This window comes from Triticum dicoccoides, chromosome 1B (assembly GCF_002162155.2).
Source record: "Triticum dicoccoides isolate Atlit2015 ecotype Zavitan chromosome 1B, WEW_v2.0, whole genome shotgun sequence".
NCBI classification, from domain to species: domain Eukaryota; kingdom Viridiplantae; phylum Streptophyta; class Magnoliopsida; order Poales; family Poaceae; genus Triticum; species Triticum dicoccoides.
Window position 1 is genome coordinate 387,499,982 of NC_041381.1, and position 20,853 is coordinate 387,520,834.

General features: G+C 50.4%; 1 protein-coding gene across 1 annotated transcript; it reads left to right on the forward strand.

Annotated features, from left to right (window-relative positions):
• The first annotated feature begins 6,253 nt into the window (after nucleotides 1-6,253).
• Nucleotides 6,254-11,594, forward strand: LOC119350400 (proline-rich receptor-like protein kinase PERK2). Its single transcript, XM_037618250.1, has 10 exons — nucleotides 6,254-6,358; nucleotides 7,560-8,046; nucleotides 8,500-8,627; nucleotides 8,799-8,854; nucleotides 8,970-9,138; nucleotides 9,554-9,671; nucleotides 9,750-9,967; nucleotides 10,301-10,418; nucleotides 10,497-10,714; nucleotides 11,213-11,594. The coding sequence occupies exons 1-6, from the start codon at nucleotides 6,254-6,256 to the stop codon at nucleotides 9,647-9,649; spliced, it is 1,041 nt and encodes a 346-aa protein (XP_037474147.1). The 3' UTR covers nucleotides 9,650-9,671; nucleotides 9,750-9,967; nucleotides 10,301-10,418; nucleotides 10,497-10,714; nucleotides 11,213-11,594.
• The last annotated feature ends 9,259 nt before the right edge of the window (nucleotides 11,595-20,853 follow it).

The window sequence follows — 20,853 nt, forward strand, 5'->3', positions numbered from 1 at the left end:
AACGCTCACTTTTCATCAAGGGAAGGAGGCAGCAGGGTTCGATCGGCTTTAGTTAGCAACAGTAGCGAAGGAATCAGTCGGGTTCTGTAACATAGCTAGTGCAATCGCTCGGGTTCAATTAGAGCCCAACGCCTCACTCGGGTTCAGTTAGAGCCTAATGCCTCGCACACACGCATGTACGTGTATGAGAGAAACGCGCATTGCTCGGCCCCCGATCACCCACCGTAACCGGGAACTCCCTGAAATTTTCCTCGCTTTCACTTCTACCATGGTTTTTTCCGTCATGGACGCCCCAAAGAATGTCATTCAGCTGCATCTTCGGCCCACCCAGGACGAAAAGCCCATTTTTTCATGATTTTTTGTCATCGAAGTAGGAGCCCACCACATCTATGATGATACCAGGTTTTGTCACAATTATTGTCATAGAAGTATCAAAGGATGACAAAAAAAATTTCATTCGGCCCAAAATGTCATGGATGTGTCTTTTTTTTGTAGTGCATGGTGGTGTGTCCGTGGAGGGCATCAGATGGCGGGTAAGCAGCAGGGAAGTGGCGACGGGTGAGACCCTAGCTGGGTTAGGGGAAGAAATTGGGAGGGACGTGGCCAGGGAAGGAACACGATGGAGGCGATCTCGTACGTCGGCTCAGCGGTGATCCCGTACCTCGGTGACAGCGAGATTGTACGTTGGAGGCGTTGAAGAGGATCGAGAGGAGCGGCCAGCATGTAGAATGACAGTGGTGTTCCTCCTCGATTTGAAAATACCTGAGCTCCTCCTCGATGCAGGGCATGGCCGTGCGCCGCTCCTCACTGCCCGCAAAGCGGACACGCCATGCATTGCCCCCGGGGCGGCGTCCCACAAGTCGGAGGCCTCAGATCTTTGCAGAGGCGGTAGATGGGAGCGTAGGGGAACCACATGACGGCGGAGGAGGAAGCCCTGGGGTTTCATGGCGGCGGAGGAGGAAGCCCCGGGGTTTCACGGCGACGGTGTCTCGTTGAGGGGATCGATAGGAGTGGTGTTTCATGCGGGCTTTTTTTTGGTGCGGGAGGGGTGGTGTGATGTGGAACGAAAAAAACCAATGAAAAAACCGGATGAAAGTGGTGGGACGAAAAAAAAACATGGAGACTATTCTTCCAACTTAGACATTAGGAGTAGAGATGTCTTTGTTGGTAGGATAGTTGGTTATTTTTCGTCTCCCACTTTTGTCTGGTTTCTTTGTCTAGGTTTTTTCGTCTCACCTCCAACCACCCTTTTTCTACCGGTTTATTTTCCTCTCCACTCTTTTCTTGTAAACCAACACTTTCCTAAGGTACAAAAGATCACATGTCTAACTTTTCAAACTTACCTAAATCAACCAATTCCTCCCATCAATGTAATTTGATTTAGGAAATAAAATATTTTTTTAAGGAAACAAATAACTAAATTTAAGGAAAAATCCGATTGACTACTTAACCGCTATATATCTGAACCTTCCTTCTCCAAATAAAATCAATCAATAGTTATGAAGAGAATCACGGCTTACCTTTTCTTCTCCAATCCTTCCCGTCCAATCTTTGAATCTTTATCGTCTTCTCTTCTACTTCCTGCCTTCCCCCATGCTGTTGCTCACACATTCTATCATGTTTTCTTCTTATTACATGTCATTTTACTAATTATTTATATGTACTCGCCGTATCGCCGTATTGATGTTTCTACAAACTGCCGTATCCCGTATCGCCGTACTCGTATCGCCGTATCGGTGCTTCATAGGTCGTTTCTCCCCAGCCACGCCCCCATGTGCCGCACCCCAAGATGCCACATACTCAAACTCGATCGTTCCCGCTCAAAAAAGCCACAATCCGGCGATCATCGCAATAGTTCGGCGATCCGGTGCCACAGTTCGGCGATCAAAATGAAAGGATACGCGGTAGTTCGGCGTACAAAAAAGGAAGGGCGCGCGGAAGGAATGCATCAAACGGCGATCAGACGTCGAGCTCAACCTCTAGCGTCGTCGTCGGCGTACGCGGGCTGGGAGGAGTAGGCGCGGCTTCCGGGCTGGTCGGCGCGGCTTCTGTATTGTTGGCATGCCAGAGGCATCGTCAGTGGGGCTAGGCGTCGCGTAGGCATCCTTAGTCGGGCTAGGCGGCGGTGTCGGAGTCAGCGTCGCCGGTATCTGGTTCAGGATGAGGCCTCGCTCCGCCAAGAACCACGCCTTGAGCTTCTTGTCGCCGCTCTGGAGCATGTCGGCGCCGCCCATCAAGAAAGCCAGATCGTTGTTCCTCTTCTTTGCGGCGACATTGGAACGGAGCAGGTCGAGTTTAACGGCGCTGTTTGTCATCAAAGCAGCCCACCTCGCCTCTGTTTTCTCTTCCCGCTGGACAGCCCTGGTCTTGGCGTCGGCGATGTAGTTCTTGATCGACTCTTGAACGCGCGCGGCAGCTAACTCGGTGTATTTCGCCTTCTTTGCTCCTTTGTTGCCGTCCGGGCGCCCGTTGGCCGCGCCAGCGGTCGGCGCGTCCGGCTTGTACGTCTCCTTGGCCCTGGCGAGAGTACGCCGAGGTCAATCGAGCCGTCCTGGGTAGTGAATCCGGGGGAGGCGGCGGCAGCAGCCGAACCAGCTGCGATGAGGTCTTCCATGTCGGCCTCCATTGCGTCGGCGTCGCCGAGATGCGACGAGGAGGACGCTTGCGAGTAGAGGCCACGGCGGAGAGGTGGCGTCGGTGAGGCCGCGTAGTCCGGCGGCGAGTACGTGTACGGCAGGTACTGCATGCCGGCGAACGCGGGCGAGGGCGTGCGCTGGACTGTGCGCCCATGGGGAAAGGTGATGTTGTGGTTGAAGCCGTTGTGGGCGTCGCCATCGGCATAGCCCGGCGACGACGTGCTCCATGGATGCGGCGACTATGAGAACCCGGCCGGAGAGCCGACGCTTTGCTGGATCCAGGCCGCGTACGGGCCGTTCCCACCGGGTTGATTCATCATCGCCGCGCGCGCCACCTCGGCTTGTTCGGCTGCATGCTCCGTCGCCGCCTGCGCCGCAGCCGTAGCTTGCACTGCTCTCTCCCTGGCCTTCTTGGCCCTGTTGCGCCTGTCGACGGTGACGGCCTCCCGGCGCTCCACATCCGCCTTCCACTCAGCGTTGCTCATGCCGGGGGTCTTGGACAACGGCGCCCTTGGCTTCCTTTGCTTCGGCTGGGCGACAGCGGTGGCTGTGGGATCCGTCGCGGCGTGGGGCATCACGTACTTCTTCGGCGACATGGCGGGTGGAAGGGTAAGGAGGAGGCGGGGGTTTGGCGGGAGGAATGGAGAAGAGAGGGAAGCTGGAGAGGGAAAGCGGGAGGAAACGGCGGAAAAGGGCTTCCTGTCGCCGACAGAGCGACCCCACGCCGCTTTTCGCTTCCGCCGGCACGCCAAGGCGACACCCGGCCGCTTGGGTTCGGAGCGGGAACACTGGCTGTGGATTTCGCACAAACCGACGCTAAAAAAGATCTTGAGGGCACGACCGGGCCGAATTTTGGCCACCGACGCTAAAAATTCGCCTGGGGGGCTTATTGGGGGCGCGGTTGGAGATGCTCTCAGCTCCTTGTTCCCGAATCGCTCGTAGTTACCTGCCAGATGCCGTCCTCCGCGGCCCCTTCACTCCACGGACGTGAAGGATCCACCATACTCTGGTGCCTCCTGCAACCCGTGGCTAACACAGCTGCCTATACGCCACAGCTCGGCCTACTAACTAAATTAAGGTTTGCCTCAACATTCTTATTTTTGTTGGCAATGCATTCCCCGCAATATACATGATATGCACTGGAATTTCATTCTTAACTTTTGCTGTGCTTCTTTGGCTCTGGTGCTACTGCATGTTTATGTTTGGTACCTCGTTTTACTTTGTCCATCTCTACTGTTGTCCGAGCATCATAGACTAATGGTTCTGAAAATATGGAATGACAGAGCTTCATAGTTATACTAAACACATCTGGTTAACTGAAAAGGAAAAATAACAACTCCTATTTCTCCTTTAGATATCCGAATAACTGATGAACATTCAGAACATTCAGCAAAAGGAAAAGAAAAATATGGTTTGCTCATTTTTATAATTTTACTACGACGTATTAAACAATGTAAAGATGAAAAAGAAATAAGAAATATTATTAGCTAGATTAAAGTTTCAAGTTGCATTGAGCATTTGAGCAATGCATATGTTTTGTAGATGATTTTGCTTTGCCTCTATCTAGGACGTGCAATAAGGCTTGGTTTATCTTAAATGTATCTTCTGCAGTGTGTCACATCTTAACTGTCCACAAAGAACATATTTTCCATATTGCAATGCTAAAATTTCTTTGCAGATTTATTTTCAAGGGAATTGAATCCAAGAGCATGTTCGCATGCTTCAATTTAAATCTGGTTCAGTTTCTAATGACTACTCCCTCCGTTCCTAAATGCAAGTCTTTGTAGAGATTCCACTATGAACCACATACGGATGTATATAAATGCATTTTAAGTTTAGGTTCATTCATTTTGCTTCCTATGTAGTCCATCCAATGAAATCCCTACAAAGACTTATATTTAGGAACGGAGGGAGTAGATTTTACATCGGTTCTTGCTACATGCAAATATTTTTTTATGTCAACAGCGTGTTGGATCACAACGGAGGAGCCCGCAAGGACATAACCAAGGCGTGCTTCATGAAGTCACAAGATCGTGTCGTAACATGTCATTCTGTGTTATGGAGGGAGCATAGCAAGGAGAAGAGCTTAACGAATGTAGTGTACCAAGGAGAATCATACGAATAGAAGAAATCGCACCACTAATTCTGTCGTGGTAGGTTTTAGGCACTAGACATCAGTAGATATGGCATTCTTAAACTAAGATATGCTATTGGCCTATTACCATTTTTTGCTTCCATTCTTATCATTGTGCTTCGGTTTATTATTTTATTTTCTGCAGACTCAGTGTGTCTTGGCTCTAGCTAATGGGCGCCACTCTGCGCCGGTGCGCCGGCCAAAATTAGTTTCGGCCGGTCCGCGTGGGCCACACGATATAGCTTTTATAAACCGTACGATTCGACCTTACACAAAACGCTGAAGAACAAAAGAGCAGAGGATAAAAATAGAAAAAGGGGAGACCAACGCCCCGCTCGTCCTCAGCCGCCGATGACCCGCGCTCGCCGAACCACGCCCATTTGCCTCGCCGCACACGCTCACCGCCGATGCTCGTCGTCGCCGCTCTCAACAAAAAGGTCGTTGACCATAGCAGCCTTTTGTCTTGCCTCCGTGTTGCATCCATGGTAGCTCCACGGCGTCGACTGCAACACCGTCCCTCGCCGGTGCTGCCCACCGCCGGCATGGTCACCGCCCCCACGTCCGTCGCCATAGCTCGCCACCACTCGCCGCAACTAAGAAAACAAAAAAAGTCAGTTGAAGCAAAATTTTAGCCGGTTCCAGCAAAAAAGTTGGTAGGTTCCAGCAAAAACCATGGACCTTCGCCACCGGAGCATAGCAAAAAATTTGGCCGGTCGTAGCAAAAATAAAAGACGGTTCCAGCAACTCACCATGGTTGCAGCTCCCCTCGCAGGCATGGTCGCCATCGCCGGCATGGTGACCCATCAGGTTTGAAGCTTGTCGTTGTGTCGCTTGCAGCTCGCTGAACACTGGTTGTAGCACTGCCTCGTGCCGGTTGCAGCCTTGCCGGTGATGGGCGTCTCCGGTCGTAGCTCTGGTGTACCATGGTTTGCAGCTCTGGCACGCATGGTTGAAGCTTCTGTGCTACATGGTTGTAGCAAAAAAAACTTCATCGATCCCCTTCCTCCAGCAAAAAGGTACTACAGACGAAATAAAGTGCTACAACCTATGACTCAAAAAGTTGCTACTGTCGAAAGTGGGATTGTTGCGACCGGCGAAATCAAAAGTTGGAACCAGCGACGTGAAAAGCTACTACCGACGGGAAAAAATGTTGGAACCAATGAATCAAAGATTGGTGCTCGTGGATGAAAATTGCTACAACCGGCGAAATAAAAAGCTGGAACCGATAAATCAAAAAGTTGCAACTGGCTAAATATAAAAAACAAAGCCATAGCCGCATGGCGTCTTGCAAAAAAATGATGTCGCCGGTGTGTGAGCGCCGTCGCCTCAAGCTCACATGGGAGGGGGGCGCAGAGTAGCTCGTCGTCGCCTCAACACGGGCTTTGCGGGAGGTGGTGGTGAGGACGCACGGCGACATGGAGGTAGAGAGGGGACGGAGGGGGAATGGGTGCTTGAAGGCCACATCCATGGCGGTGTGGCGTTCATGGCGAGAGGAGAGGAAAGAAGACCAACAGGAGGAGAACGAAGAAGAGACAGGAAAGAAAACGAGTGGAGGAGGATAAGGATAAGGTCATGTGAGAGGATAAAGGTCAGGTGAAAAAAGCGGTGCGTGGGCCCTTGATCTGACGCGACGCGCTGGTTCAGTAGGATATACGCTTAGAGCGCGTTCGGCCGGCCGACGGCCGGCGTGCCGATTGGAAACGTTTACCCTAGCTAATTGATCTTCCACATGTGTCATTGCGTGCTACTTTTCCTTCCAAATTACCGAGCAATTGCATACCATGCATGCTCTACAAGCCATATCTTGATCAATAAACCTGGTAGGTACATAGTTATGGTTTCTACTGGCTCTTGGTTGAGTTGTTTTCTAGATGAAGCGACATGGCCAGGTGGCATATTTAATTTTGCAGAGCATGAATATTGCGGTCTCATGGCACATGAACTCAAATTTAGGCACGTTGCCTATGTAATTTGCATATTATAATCATATATATCTAAAACAAAGTTACTTCCTATAAGAAGGGGCTGGCGTTTTGGCTCCTGGGTGAATAGTAGCGCAAAAAATATATTAAATATTTTTGAGAAATTCTGAAATTATTTGTAGATGGTTGTATTAGTGTCGCAAACATGCATGGCAATTTTCGTGCGAAACGAGCGGCGGTGTTTCGTCAGCCAAAAAAATTGGGGTAACTTTTGGTTTGATTTGTTTTTTTTTTGTACAAGCCAAAATATTTAATCTTTTTGCCTTAAAATTTGCAGGTAGCATTTGGATGTGACGAGTATAAAAAAAATTGCCTTGTTATTTCAAAAATTTGTTTGGCCCCGGGAGCCGAATTATTCCGCTATAAGAATGCTATAATGGTATCTTCTGTTGCTCATTTAAAACAAAAAAGAAGTTAGCCAACTCACCTTTAGGAGACTCCCCCGATTGGGCCTTCGTGGGCCGTTAGATCTGCCCTTCTGGCATGTCCTGACCGTCGAATCTTCACCTCGCTGTAATAGATTTTTCTCTTCGCGGTCGTTTTGACTGGCCAATGATGAGTGGGCTCGTCTCGCGCGCTTGTTGGCTGGGTTGGCGGTGGTCGCGTGCATGAGATTTTGCCCAATCCGCGCCCCGCATCCCGCACCAGCCACCACCCAAACCCTAGCCCCGTTTCCCCTCGATCCCCATAGCCTCGCCCGCCTCCATCCCTCCTCCTCACCTCGCCACGGCCTCCGCCCCGGAGCCTCGCCGCCGCCTGCGATTCCTCCCTCCTGCCCGCAGAGCCCATTGGGCTCGCCAACCCTAGCCCCAATCCACATCCCCCGCGCCCCTCACTGGTCCCTCCTCCTCCTTCCCTCGTCCGCCGCCTCGCTCCCTCGCTCTCCTCCCTCGTCGCCGTGGCCTTCGGCCTAGGAGCCCCGCCGCCTACTGCTCCTCCTCCACCACCTCGCCTCTTTCTCCTCCTCGCCTTCCCATCGCTCACGCGCAGGTCACCGCTGTCGGAGAACACGGGAGTGCGGGTCTTCAAGTTGGGGTGGTCAGGAGGGCTTCCCGACCTGACGGCGCCTCCTCCTCCTCGCAGCGTCGTCGCGCGTGCACCTTCTTCTCCTCCCTCCTCCCTCCCTCGTCACTACTTCCACCAGTCCCCTCCCTCCCTCGTCCGTGGCCGCTGCTGACCCCTCCTCCAGCCTCCGCGTCTCCGCCCAGGCGGCAAGGCCCCCAGCCCCCCTCGGGCCTCGGCCCCTCCATACAGCCCGCTTCTGCCTCGTCCAACTCGCTGCTTAGCTCCCAAGGTAATTTCAGTGGTGATACCTGACGTTGTATGTGTCTGACTGTCTGTTCACTGTCTTTCTATGGCGATAGCTTGATATATGGCTGATGTATGTTCAGTCTTCGTTTCTTCCCTCCTGGTGAATGGTGATATATGCATGGTGATAGCTGCTACTGTATGTGTATATGTTGTGGTATTCTTTCTTATTGTTGTATGTGTATGTATGTATGTATGCAGTGAGCATTCCGTTTCTGTCCTCCTTCGTTTTTGTTGGATGCATGCGTCCAGTTAGATTTTTTAGAGCATATGTATGAACGGCTTAGATTTTTGCAGAGCATATCATATGTGTAACGAGTTAGATTTTTGCAGAGGGTATCTATGCGATTCATCTCCCTCTGCTACTTGATTAAATGGATGAATCCAGTTAGATTCTGAATGTGATGAACGTCTTGTATATACGCCACACATGGTGCAGCAGGCTCGGAGGGCAGCGGGCGCGGCAGGCTCGGCAGGCAGCGGGCGCGGTGGTCAAGGCCAGGGGCGCGGATTGGGGAGATGCGCACACGAGGAGCGACGGCGACCGCGTCTGCCGCCAACACCGAGGTGAGCTTCACCCAATCTCTCTTACTCTCTGTGTGCGGCCTCCTCCCTTTGGCCCCTGGTTCATTGATGAGGTATGCCAATATGCCATGGTTGTGTGTTCGCAAACCCTTCCCTTTTATCACTATCAAATAGTGTCAAACAGAGCATCTTATACTTTGTTTCTACGTGCAGATCAGCTCTTCGTTCTTTCAAGCCCTATGTTGCTTACTCAAATGTTTGTGGCGATTGTATCCTTGTGCCATGAATATTTGTACTTAGCAGATCAATATAAACATATTGGCTATCTATTTACCAATTCAGAATTTAAAGCACTTTATTTTATGGCCTTGAGTAAAAGTTCAGTCGTCGTTGGCTGGAAGACATCTTCAATACGCCGTCAACACGAGCTTCCCAAGGTAATGATCTAAGAGGAAGTGAGTTGGAGATGAGATGGGGACAGAAGATCCTGCAGCGATGTTGTTTCTTTGTTCTCCTGCTCAAGGCTTGCTCTTTCCTACTTACTGTCATGGTGGTTGGTTCACTACTCGTTTTATTGTTTCGGAATTAGCCGCCTGTCGTGTTTTGATTTGCCTCGTGTTGCTTATATTTCGTGTTTGCGTGTGGGAAGGATGTGTGCTATAGATTCTGTGTGTGCATCCGAGATACCTAGAATGGTTGAGAACTGAATGTGTTGCCCTATTTAATTGGCATATTCAACTTAATTAATACGCCTTTTAGCCGTGACTTCTGCCCAAACTTTTGAAAGTGCAGATGATCACTCTATCGGGTAATGGTGTTTTCTATTGCTATTTGTCAGCTATACTACATGTGCCCCTGTTTCTTTTGCTCTGCTAATGTGTGCTTACTTTCAATCTTATTACATCAATAGACTTGTGGGCGTATAGTATTTCTGTAATCTCTGTGCCTTACCGGTTTTGTGATTTCAGCTTAGGTGGATGAGCCCCGTCCTGTGTTATTCCCCTTGGTTTCTGAAGCTCCCAGGATTTAATAATGAGTTGTCTTGGGCTTCATTGGATAAATGATCTACCTCGAGCAATGATACAGGTAAGTCTTTTATTTTAAACACTGAAATATTAGGTTATCAAGAGCTAAGAATCTGAACTATGGTAATTGGCAGTGTAGGTTGGCGTTGAAGCCTGATGGTGTTTTTCTTGCAGCAAATCTTGGCGGGAAGACTCTGAAGTGATAATCTTAAATTTGCCATTTACCGACATTTTCCAGTTTCTTGTTTGACTTGCCTTTTCTTGGATGCGATGATAAGGGAACTAAGAATTGCGTGCACTATTGCTCAAATGGAACATAAGGGAGGCATCAGTCCTCGAATGTTGCCTTTAGAACAAGTATGACTCCTTTATAATCTGAGATTTTGCCCTTCCAGGAGTTGATGTAGATCGATATACAGTCAAGTACAATACTGGCGTGTATAAAAAAACTTGAATTTTCCTGCGATTGAACTTTGAACTAATAAATCTAGACTATGGAGGTGATGTGCTTTGCATTATTATAGATCGTATATGTTGCTCTTACTTAATTATGCTTTCTAATTACATGCTGCCCCTGTTTCTTTTGATGTGCTAAAAATGGGTGCTTACTTTCAATCTTATCGCATCAATAGACTTGCAAGCGTATAGTATTTCTGTAATCTCTGTGCCTTACCGGTTTTGTGATTTCAGCTCAGGTGGATGAGCCACGTCCTGTGTTATTCCCCTTCGTTTCTGAAGCTCCCAGGATTTAATAATGAGTTGTCTTGGGCTTCATTGGACAAATGATCTACCTCGAGCAATGATACAGGTAAGTCTTTTATTTTAAACACTGAAATATTAGGTTATCAAGCGCTAAGAATCTGAACTATCGTAATTGGCAGTGTAGGTTGGCGTTGAAGCCTGATGGCGTTTTTCTTGCAGCAAATCTTGGCAGGAAGACTCTAAAGTGATAATCTTAAATTTGCCATTTACCGACATTTTCCATTTTCTTGTTTGACTTGCCTTTTCTTGGATGCGATGATAAGGGAACTAAGAATTGTGTGCACTATTGCTCAAATGGAACATAAGGGAGGTATCAGTCCTCAAATGTTGCCTCTAGAACAAGTATGATTCCTTTATAATCTGAGATTTTGCCCTTCAAGGAGTTGATGTAGATCGATATACAGTCAAGTACAATACTGGCGTGTATAAAAAAACTTGAATTTTCCTGAGATTGAACTTTGAACTAATAAATCTAGACTATGGAGGTAATGTGCTTTGCATTATTATAGATCGTATATGCTGCTCTTACTTAATTATACTTTCTAATTTCTATAACCTGGTGTGTTCACATAGAAATTAGTGTGTTTACATAGAGATCATAGATGCTTTCCATGATGATGTGCTGTTTATTGTCCAAGGACTTGATAAACTAGCAGAAACCATAGATGCCAAGTTTCTAATGACGAAGACTTTACGCTGGTTCATGTTTGCATTGGAGCTAAAGTTTTGTTGTTATTTAGTGTGTTTTGTATTATATCCAATACCGTTCCATACTTCCATTTCTCCTGGATGATTAAGACGATATTTTTTCTAACTGAATTAATTTGTCCCCTATTTCAGAAGTAACACTCAAAAGCCTGAATAGAATTCCTTGGGGAAGGGTAGATGTTAGCTTCAAGAGAAGTAGACAATGGATTTTTGCCCATAGCACCATTCAGGTATGTTATGAACCCCATTACCTTGGTAATAGTTTTCCTGGTGTTACTTAATTATCCCCTGGTATATTCTGTTGTCTCCATACATGTTAATCTGATAACATATACAAAGGCTGTGTAGGTAATGGCATAGCAGATTTTAGTTTCATGATCTTACTTAAATGTAGTTCTGGTGATAGATAGTGTCGTGGTTCTAGGTCTGACAGTAGAGTGGGGGGTAGGTATAGAGAGGCAAGGTCCTAGCCATGGAGAGGTTGTAAACACAAGGGATGTACGAGTTCAGTCCCTTCTCGGAGGAAGTAAAAGCCCTACGTCTCGAAGCCCGGAGGCGGTCGAGTGGATTGTATGTATATGAGTTACAGGGTGCCGAACCCTTCTGTCTGTGGAGGGGGGTGGCTTATATAGAGTGCGCCAGGACCCCAGCCAACCCACGTAATGAAGGGTTTAAGGGACATTAAGTCCGAGGCGTTACTGGTAACGTCCCACATAAAATGTCTTAACTACCATAAAGTCTACTTAACTACAGGCCGTTGCAGTGCAGAGTGCCTTTTGACCTCCTGGTAGTCGAGTGAGTCTTCGTGGTCGAGTCCTTCAAGTCAGTCGAGTGAGTCCCTCGTTGGTCGACTGGAAGGTGACCTCTTCTAAGGGTGTCCTTGGGCAGGGTATTTAGATCAGGTCTGTGACCCTACCCTAGGTACATGACTCCATCATTAGCCCTCGAATGGATTGAGGCTTCGAGTGAGGAAGGAGCTGATGTTGTTTCCGATTAACCTTTGCACACTGGTCGTGCGTTGTCCTGAATCTAGAGAATCTCTTCGTTGATAGTGAGCAACTCGCCTTCAGTCGACTCGATCCATTCTTTTCTTTCGTCGAGTGATCTTTCGGGCTTCGTCGATTTCCGAGCGACGGATCGCAGGAAATCCCGCGCCTGACAGACTGATCTGCCGTTAGCGGATTCCGCGGGATGCGAAATTTGGGGAAACGCGCGAAGCGGAGCGGACTGCGGTGTTCGGATGGGACGGGACATAGACGCCTCGATTCTCGCGCCGCTTTCTTCGCCACGTATCTCGCCCGTGTAACAGTTCCAGGATATGATTACATCTGCCGGGTCCACCTGTCATCCACTCGGAAGGGATCTTATAAATGCGCCCGGCGGGGGTTTTTTGAACAGTGCTTCAGCATTCTCTCTCTCTGCCTCCTTCGTCTCCGCCCAACGCGCTCGCTCTTGCCCCCGCATCACTTCTCCTCACGCGCCCCGCCGGAAGCCATGGTCAAGGAGAAGACGGCGGCGCTGGAGCGCGCGAAGAAGGCGTCGGCGACGGAGAAGGCGAAGGGGAGATCCACCAGCCGCGGTGGGTCTTCATCCAGATCCCGCCTGCCGAAAGGCTGGGTCCAGGGAGATTGGATCCAGTCGACCATCACGGAGAAGGACCTCCTCGACATGGCCAACGAGGGCTTGATCCCCCATGGAGCTGCGAGGCTTTCGGGGAAAGAATGGCAGCCCCAGCCGGAAGAGGGTGAGTGCGTGCTTCTGGCTACCCATGTCGACCGCGGATTCTCTTTGCCGCTGAGCGTTTTCTTCCGTGGTTTCTTGAACTTTTTTGGAGCGCAACTCCACCACTTCACCCCGAATTCTATCGCCTATCTTGCCGCGTTTGTGTCCATGTGCGAGAGTTTTCTGGGTTGTCGACCGCACTGGGGCTTGTTCAAGCACATATTCACATGTCGCTCTCAAACTGTGAAGAAGGCGAGTCCAGGCGACGAAAGAACCCGAGTGGTCCAAATGTGTGGAGGTCTGGGGATCCAGGTGAGAAACAAGAGCACCTTCCCAGCTATGACATTTCCCGAGTCAGTCAGAGGCTGGCAGTCGACCTGGTTGTACTGCCACGACGAGTCGACACCGGGGCAGTCGAGTGGGCTCCCTCCATTTACCATGGACCGAGTGAACATGCCCTCCTCCCTGAAGCTGATTCCGGAGGAGAAAGCTGACGTGAAGATGTTGATGGAGCGCGTAGTTCAGTTGGTTCGGTAGGGAGTGACGGGCATGGATCTCCTGGAAGTTTTCCTTAGGCGCCGAATCCAGCCTCTTCAGTTCCGGAGCCACTGCATGTGGTTGTACTGTGGGACTGAGGATGTGACTCGGGTTAACCCAGAAACAGTCGACGATGCCACTCTGGAAAGGTGGATGGCCGCTATTACTGGGAACAAGGATAACCTGATGGGGTTATGTACCTAGGGTAGGGTCATGGACCTGATCCAAGTAACTCACCCCAGGACATCCTTAGAAGAGGTCGCCTTCCAGTCGACCAACGAGGATTCACTCGACTGGCCTGAAGGACTCGACCACGAAGACACACTCGACCGCCAGGAGGTCAAGAGGCACTCGGCACTGCAACGGCCTGTAATCAAGTAGACTTTATGATAGTAAAGGCCTTTATGTGGGGCGTTACCAGTAACGCCCCAGACTTAACTCACCTTAAACCCTCTCCTGCGTGGGCTGGCTAGGGTCCTGGCGCACTCTATATAAGCCACCCTCCTCCACAGGCAGAAGGGTTCGGCACCTTGTAATTCATACATTCATAATCCACTCGACCGCCTCCGGGCTCCGAGACGTAGGGCTGTTACTTCTTCCGAGAAGGGCCTGAACTCGTACATCCTTTGTGCTTACAACCTCTCCATAGCTAGGACCTTGCCTCTCCATACCTACCCCCCACTCTACTGTCAGGCTTAGAACCACGACAGTTGGCGCCCACCTTGGGGCAGGTGTTTTAGCGATTTTGTGGAGAAGTTGCGATTCTTCCGAGTACTCTCATCATGGTGTCTGCTGGAGTTTTGGTCAAGGGTCAAGAGATCCGTCTCGGCACCCTCACCTTCATCGCCGACGACTCCGCATGGCTCCAGGAGGCTCCACTCGACGTAGACGCGCTCCCCGTCCGCGGTGCGACGCATTTTCGCGCATGTGTCCGCGGCGTTCTGCTGCGGCAACCGTCGACCCAGTATCGGTCGGCTCCTCCATCGTCCACCCTCCCGGTCTCCCGCCAGCGCAAGCGCTCAGGCCGGTCGAGGCTTCAGCGATGGGTGAGTCACGCGGTGGCTCGCCAGTCGGCCACTACACAAGTTGCTGCAATCGAGCCCAACGAATCTCTCTACGGCTTGTTCGATCAGTCGACTGGATCCGGAGAGACTGCATCCGAGTGCGGAAGCAGTGATCCAGCGGCGGAAATCTTGATGGTCGACGGGCCCCGCAGCCCTCCTGGCTTCGCCCGTGGTGGTGGAGCAGGTGACGGCGGCGACCCTGCACGAGACTACGAAGAATACCAGCCCGAGCCACTCGACTCTCTGCAAAGAGAAGAGCTTCGCCGCAGGAACGAGGATCCCCTGCGTATTCCCATCGCAGGAGAAACCCCCGAGGCTCGTGCCTTGGAGGAGGCGCGTCTGGCCAATTTGGCCGAGCGCACTCGACTGGAGAACCTTCAGCGAGCACTCGACGAGCGCGCGCGGCAATGAGTTCCCGACACCAGTCGACGTCAACTCTTCCCGCCGACTCAGGTATATCGAACCCCAATTCAGAATTTAGCAGCTGCGACCCGTATAGCAGAGTCCATTCAGCCTTCGCAGTCGGAAGCTGGCAGAGGTTTGCTGCAGATCAGGGATCTGCTCCGGGCAGCAGGAGATCAGAATTCAGCCGTGTCTCAGTCGCGCAACAGAATTCACAGTCGATCTGTCACTGTGAATACGGTTCAGTCGGCTCACAGCCCCAGATCGCCTCCGCGGCGCGAAGGGCGTGAGAATCGGCGAGATCAATATGGCGACAGACTCGACCGAGATGATAGGCGTCGAGTGCCCTATTCCCCTCCGAGGGGTGGGTCTTACGCTCCTCGGCAGCCAGATGATAGGCGTCAGTATAGTACTGGGCGTAGGGTTCCAGTTGACCCCAGAGAGCCAGGCTTCGACGCGCGATCCATTATCGTGCAAGGGTTGGTCGACCGGAACAGAGCCCATCGAGGCGCACTCGACAGAGATGTACCCACGAGCAGCCGAGTACATATTTCTGGTCCTGAATGTTTCAGCAGAGCTATCAGAGCCACAGTTATCCCCCCCAATTTCAGGTTGGCAACAGGAGTCAGCAAGTTCACTGGTGAGTCTAAGCCTGAAACTTGGCTTGAAGACTACCGAGTGGCAGTTCAGATCGGTGGTGGGAACGACGAGGTGGCCATGAAGCATTTGCCCCTCATGTTGGAAGGTTCTGCCAGGGCATGGTTGACTCAATTACCTCCTAGCAGCATTTACACTTGGGAAGATCTGTCCCGAGTGTTCGTCAGAACGTTTGAAGGGACTTGCAAGCGACCAGCGGGATTGACAGAGTTGCAAGTCTGCGTGCAGAAAACTAATGAGACTCTCAGAGAGTATATTCAGAGGTGGATCACCTTGCACCACACTGTGGAAAATGTCTCTGATCATCAGGCAGTATGCGCCTTCAAAGACGGCGTCAAGAACAGAGAACTGAGTTTGAAATTTGGTCGAACCGGTGACATGACCTTGAGTCGGATGATGGAGATTGCTACCAAGTACGCCAACGGCGAAGAAGAAGACCGACTCCGAAGCGGCAAGCACAAGCCGAGTCAGTCGGAAAAAGGAAACACCAGTCGGAAACAGAAGCGGAAGGCTGAACCGGCAGCTCCTGGAGAGGCTCTGGCCGTGACTCAAGGAAAGTTTAAGGGGAAACAAAAGGATCCTGGAACCCCAAGAAGGTAAAGGATAAAGAAGGGAACGACGTGATGGATATGCCGTGTCACATTCACATGAAGAAAGATGAAGAGGGGAATATCATTTACCCAAAGCACACCACTCGCCAATGTCGACTCCTGATCCAGCAGTTTCAGGGAAAACAGTCTAAGGACAAGGAGAAGGAGTCGGACAAGGCCGAAGACAAAGAGGACAGTGAGGGAGGATATCCGCATATCAACTCCAATCTGATGATCTTTGCAGATGTGGAAAGCAGAAGTCGACTGAAAGTGATTAACCGAGAGGTGAACATGGTTGCCCCAGCAAAGGCAAATTATCTGAAGTGGTCTCAAACACCCATCACATTCGACCAATCTGATCACCCGACTCATATTGCCACCCCTGGGAGGCAAGCTTTGGTGGTCGATCCAGTTGTCGAAGGCACTCGACTGACAAAGGTGCTGATGAATGGTGGAAGTGGGCTGAACTTATTGTATGCAGACACATTGAAAGGTATGGGCATTCCGATGTCCCGACTGAGCACTAGTAACATGAGCTTCCATGGAGTTATACCAGGGAAGAAGGCCGAGTCACTCGGCCAGATAGCTTTGGACGTAGTGTTTGGTGATTCGAAGCATTTTCGCAAAGAAAAGTTGACGTTTGAGGTCGTGGATTTTCAAAGTGCATATCATGCCATTTTGGGGAGACCAGCCTATGCACGGTTCATGGCTCGACCATGTTACGTGTACCTCAAATTGAAGATGCCCGGTCTCAAAGGTGTGATCACTGTCACTGGTGATAGGAAAAAGGCAGAGGAGTGCTTTCAGAAGGGCTCCAAGATTGCCGATTCCCAAGTGACAGCGGTCGAGTTCGAAGAATACAAGCAAAATGCAGATCCGAGTGACTTGCTGCGATCCAAGAAGCCCGCCACAGAGTCTGCATTCCAGTCGTCCGGTGAGACGAAGCCTGTTCACATTCACCCGACCGACCCCGAAGCAGCTCCGACCCGCATCTCCACAACACTCGACCCAAAATAGGAAGAAGCGCTCATCCAGTTCCTCCGTGAGAACTGGGACATTTTTGCATGGAAGCCCGCTGACATGCCAGGTGTTCCCAGGGGACTGGCTGAGCATCGCCTAAGAGTCGACTCGTCTGCAAAGCCAGTCAAAGAGCATCTTCGGCGGTCCGCCGTCCAGAAGAGAAATGCCATCGGTGAAGAAGTGGCTCGACTGTTGGCGGCAAGATTTATCCGAGAGATATACCACTCCGAGTGGCTCGCTAATGTCGTCATGGTTCCTAAGAAGGACAAGTCGCTCCGAATGTGCATTGATTTCAAGCACATCAACCGGGCCTGCCCGAAAGACCACTTTCCTCTCCCTCGCATAGATCAAATTGTTGACTCGACCGCGGGATGCGAGAGGTTGTCTTTTTTAGATGCTTACTCCGGGTACCACCAGATCCGTCTGTACGGGCCCGATGAGGTAAAAACAGCTTTCATCACTCCATTCGGGTGCTTCTGCTATGTCACCATGCCATTCGGCCTCAAGAATGCCGGAGCCACATTTATGCGAATGATTCAGAAGTGTCTACTCACCCAAATCAGTCGGAATGTGGAAGCTTATATGGATGATATTGTTGTCAAGTCACGAAAAGGTTCTGACCTGCTCGCTGACCTCGCCGAAACATTTGCCAACCTCAGAAGGTATGATATCAAGCTCAATCCATCAAAGTGCACATTTGGAGTTCCTGGTGGCAAGTTACTCGGTTTTCTCGTTTCCGAACGGGGAATCGACGCTAACCCAGAGAAGATTGGCACTATTCTCCGAATGAAACGCCCTGTGCGAGTGCACGATGTCCAGAAGCTTACTGGATGCTTGGCCGCATTAAGTCGATTCATCTCACGACTCGGTGAAAAGGCACTGCCTCTTTTCGACTGATGAAGAAGGCTGACAAGTTCGAGTGGACCCCAGAAGCTGATGCAGCGTTTGCCGAGCTAAAAGCTCTGCTCTCCACCCAGCCGGTGCTTGCTGCTCCAATCAGCAAAGAGCCTCTGTTGCTCTACATCGCAGCCACAGGACAAGTCGTCAGTACTGTGCTAACGGTCGAGCGGGAAGAAGAAGGAAAATCTCTCAAAGTTCAGCGCCCAGTGTATTATTTGTCTGAAGTCTTGACTCCATTCAAGCAGAGATATCCTCATTATCAGAAGCTTGTGTATGGAATATACATGACCACAAAGAAGGTTGCTCATTATTTCTCTGACCATTCCATCACAGTCGTCAGCGACGCTCCACTATCAGAGATTTTGCACAACAGAGATGCAACTGGTCGAGTGGCCAAATGGGCGATTGAACTTCTTCCCCTTGATATCAAGTTTGAGGCAAAGAAAGCCATTAAGTCCCAGGCGATAGCGGATTTCCTCGCCGAGTGGATTGAACAACAGCAGCCGACTGAAGTTCACTCGGAGCATTGAACCATGTTTTTCGATGGCTCTAAGATGTTGAATGGTTCCGGTGCTGGGGTTGTCCTGGTTTCCCCCAGAGGAGATAAGCTCAGATATGTGCTCCAGATTCACTTTGATTCCTCCAACAATGAGGCAGAATATGAGGCCCTCCTATATGGGTTGCGCATGGCCATTTCACTCGGCGTCCGTCGCCTAATGGTATATGGCGACTCGGATTTAGTGGTCAATCAGGTGATGAAAGAGTGGGACGTGAGAAGCCCAGCCATGACTGGATACTGCAGTGCAGTGAGGAAGCTGGAGAAGAAGTTCGAGGGGTTGGAGCTCCATCATATACCCCGACTGAAAAATCAAGCAGCTGATGATCTAGCAAAGATAGGTTCCAAGAGAGAAGCCATTCCGAGTGGTGTGTTCTTGGAGCATATACACACTCCGTCAGTCAAAGAAGATCCTTTCACCGAAGAAACTCCGCAGCCCAAGAGCGCCACAGATCCGACTGAAGTTGAAGTCCCAGCGGTGGTCGACTTGATCATGGAGGTTTTGGTGGTCATTCCCGACTGGACAATTCCGTATGTCGCATATATCTTGAGGAAAGAGCTTCCGGAGGATGAGGAAGAGGCTCGACAGATCGTCCGTCGATCTAAGGCCTTTACCGTAATCAAAGGACAATTATACAGAGAAAGCGCGACTGGAGTCGGTTAGAAGTGCATAACACCAGAAGAAGGTCGACTCATCCTCAATGATATTCACTCGGGAACCTGTGGTCATCATGCGTCCTCTCGGACCATCGTGGCCAAAGCATACCGAGCCGGATTTTACTGGCCCAAGGCGAATGAGATGGCAAAAGAGATAGTGGATAAGTGCGAAGGATGTCAGTTCTACTCGAATATGTCGCACAAGCCTGCGTCAGCTTTGAAGACCATCCCACTCGTCTGGCCTTTTGCAGTTTGGGGGCTGGACATGATCGGTCCTTTGAGAACAGGACGAAGTGGCTTCACGCATGTACTGGTGGCAGTCGACAAGTTCACCAAGTGGATCGAGGCTAAACCAATCAAGAGCCTTGACACCGGTACTGCTGTTAGCTTCATCAGGGAACTAATATTCAGATATGGAGTCCCGCACAGCATCATTACGGATAATGGGTCAAACTTTGACTCAGAGGAATTCAGAGCTTTCTGCGACTCCCAGGGCACACGGGTCGACTACGCTTCAGTCGCCCATCCGCAGTCGAATGGACAAGCAGAACGAGCTAATGGACTGATTCTTAAGGGATTGAAGCCTCGACTGATGCGTGATCTCAAACACGCGGCTGGAGCTTGGGTCGACGAACTTCCATCTGTACTCTGGGGACTGCGGACCACGCCTAATCGGTCGACCGGAAGAACTCCATTCTTCTTGGTCTATGGAGCTGAAGCAGTCTTGCCGAGTGATCTTCTCCACAATGCTCATCGAGTTGAAATCTACAACGAAGCAGAAGCTGAACAAGCGCGGCAGGACGCAGTCGACCTTTTAGAGGAAGAAAGGGAGATGGCTCTGATCCGCTCGACCATCTACCAACAAGATCTGCGCCGTTTCCACGCCCGAAATGTGAGAGGTCGAGCCTTCCAGGAAGGGGATTTGGTTCTCCGAGTGGATCAGCACAAACCACACAAGCTTGCTCCTTCTTGGGAAGGCCCCTTCATCGTCACCAAGGTTCTCCACAACGGGGCGTACCGTCTTTACAACGTCGAGCATAATATCGACGAGCCCCGAGCTTGGAACGCGGAGCTACTCCGCCCATTTTACACTTAAGCTTTATCACTCGGATGAGTTGCAATAAAGTACTTCTGTAGTTCGTGGGCCTCAAAATAATAGTGTCATAGTTCCTCCATGATTTCTGTCACTTTTTACTTTTGTCCACAATAAAATTCCCCCTCAGTGGGTGACTTAGCCGCGAATCCGTTTCGCCTAAGTTTGTAAAAATCCTACCGAGTGGTGAGCCAGACTCTCACTCGGAGGCTTAGCTGCGAATCCGTTTCGCCTAAGTTATAAAAATCCTACCGAGTGGTAAGCCAGACTTTCACTTGGGGGCTTAGCTGCAGCCCTGTGCTCGCCTAAGTTGTAAAAAATCCTACCGAGTGAAGAGCAATCCTCTCACTCGGGGGCTTAGCTGCAGTCCAAGCACTCGCCTAAGTTGTGAAAATCCTACCGAGTGAAGAGCAATCCTCTCACTCGGGGGCTTAGCTGCAGCCTCGTGCTCGCCTAAGTTATCAAAATCCTACCGAGTGGTAAGCCAGCCTTCCACTCGGAGGCTTAGCTGCAGCCTCGTGCTCGCCTAAGTTATAAAAATCCTACCGAGTGAAGAGCAACCCTCTCACTCGGAG

What these genes read in the sequence shown, in the direction of transcription:
- LOC119350400 (XM_037618250.1), top strand. Translation starts at nt 6,254, where the DNA reads ATGGCGAGAGGAGAGGAAAGAAGACCAACAGGAGGAGAACGAAGAAGA. An exon ending in GGTCATGTGAGAGGATAAAG is followed by an intron (nt 6,359 to 7,559) that starts GTCAGGTGAAAA and finishes CGCCAACCCTAG; the next exon opens with CCCCAATCCACATCCCCCGC. An exon ending in CGTCTGCCGCCAACACCGAG is followed by an intron (nt 8,628 to 8,798) that starts GTGAGCTTCACC and finishes TTCTACGTGCAG; the next exon opens with ATCAGCTCTTCGTTCTTTCA.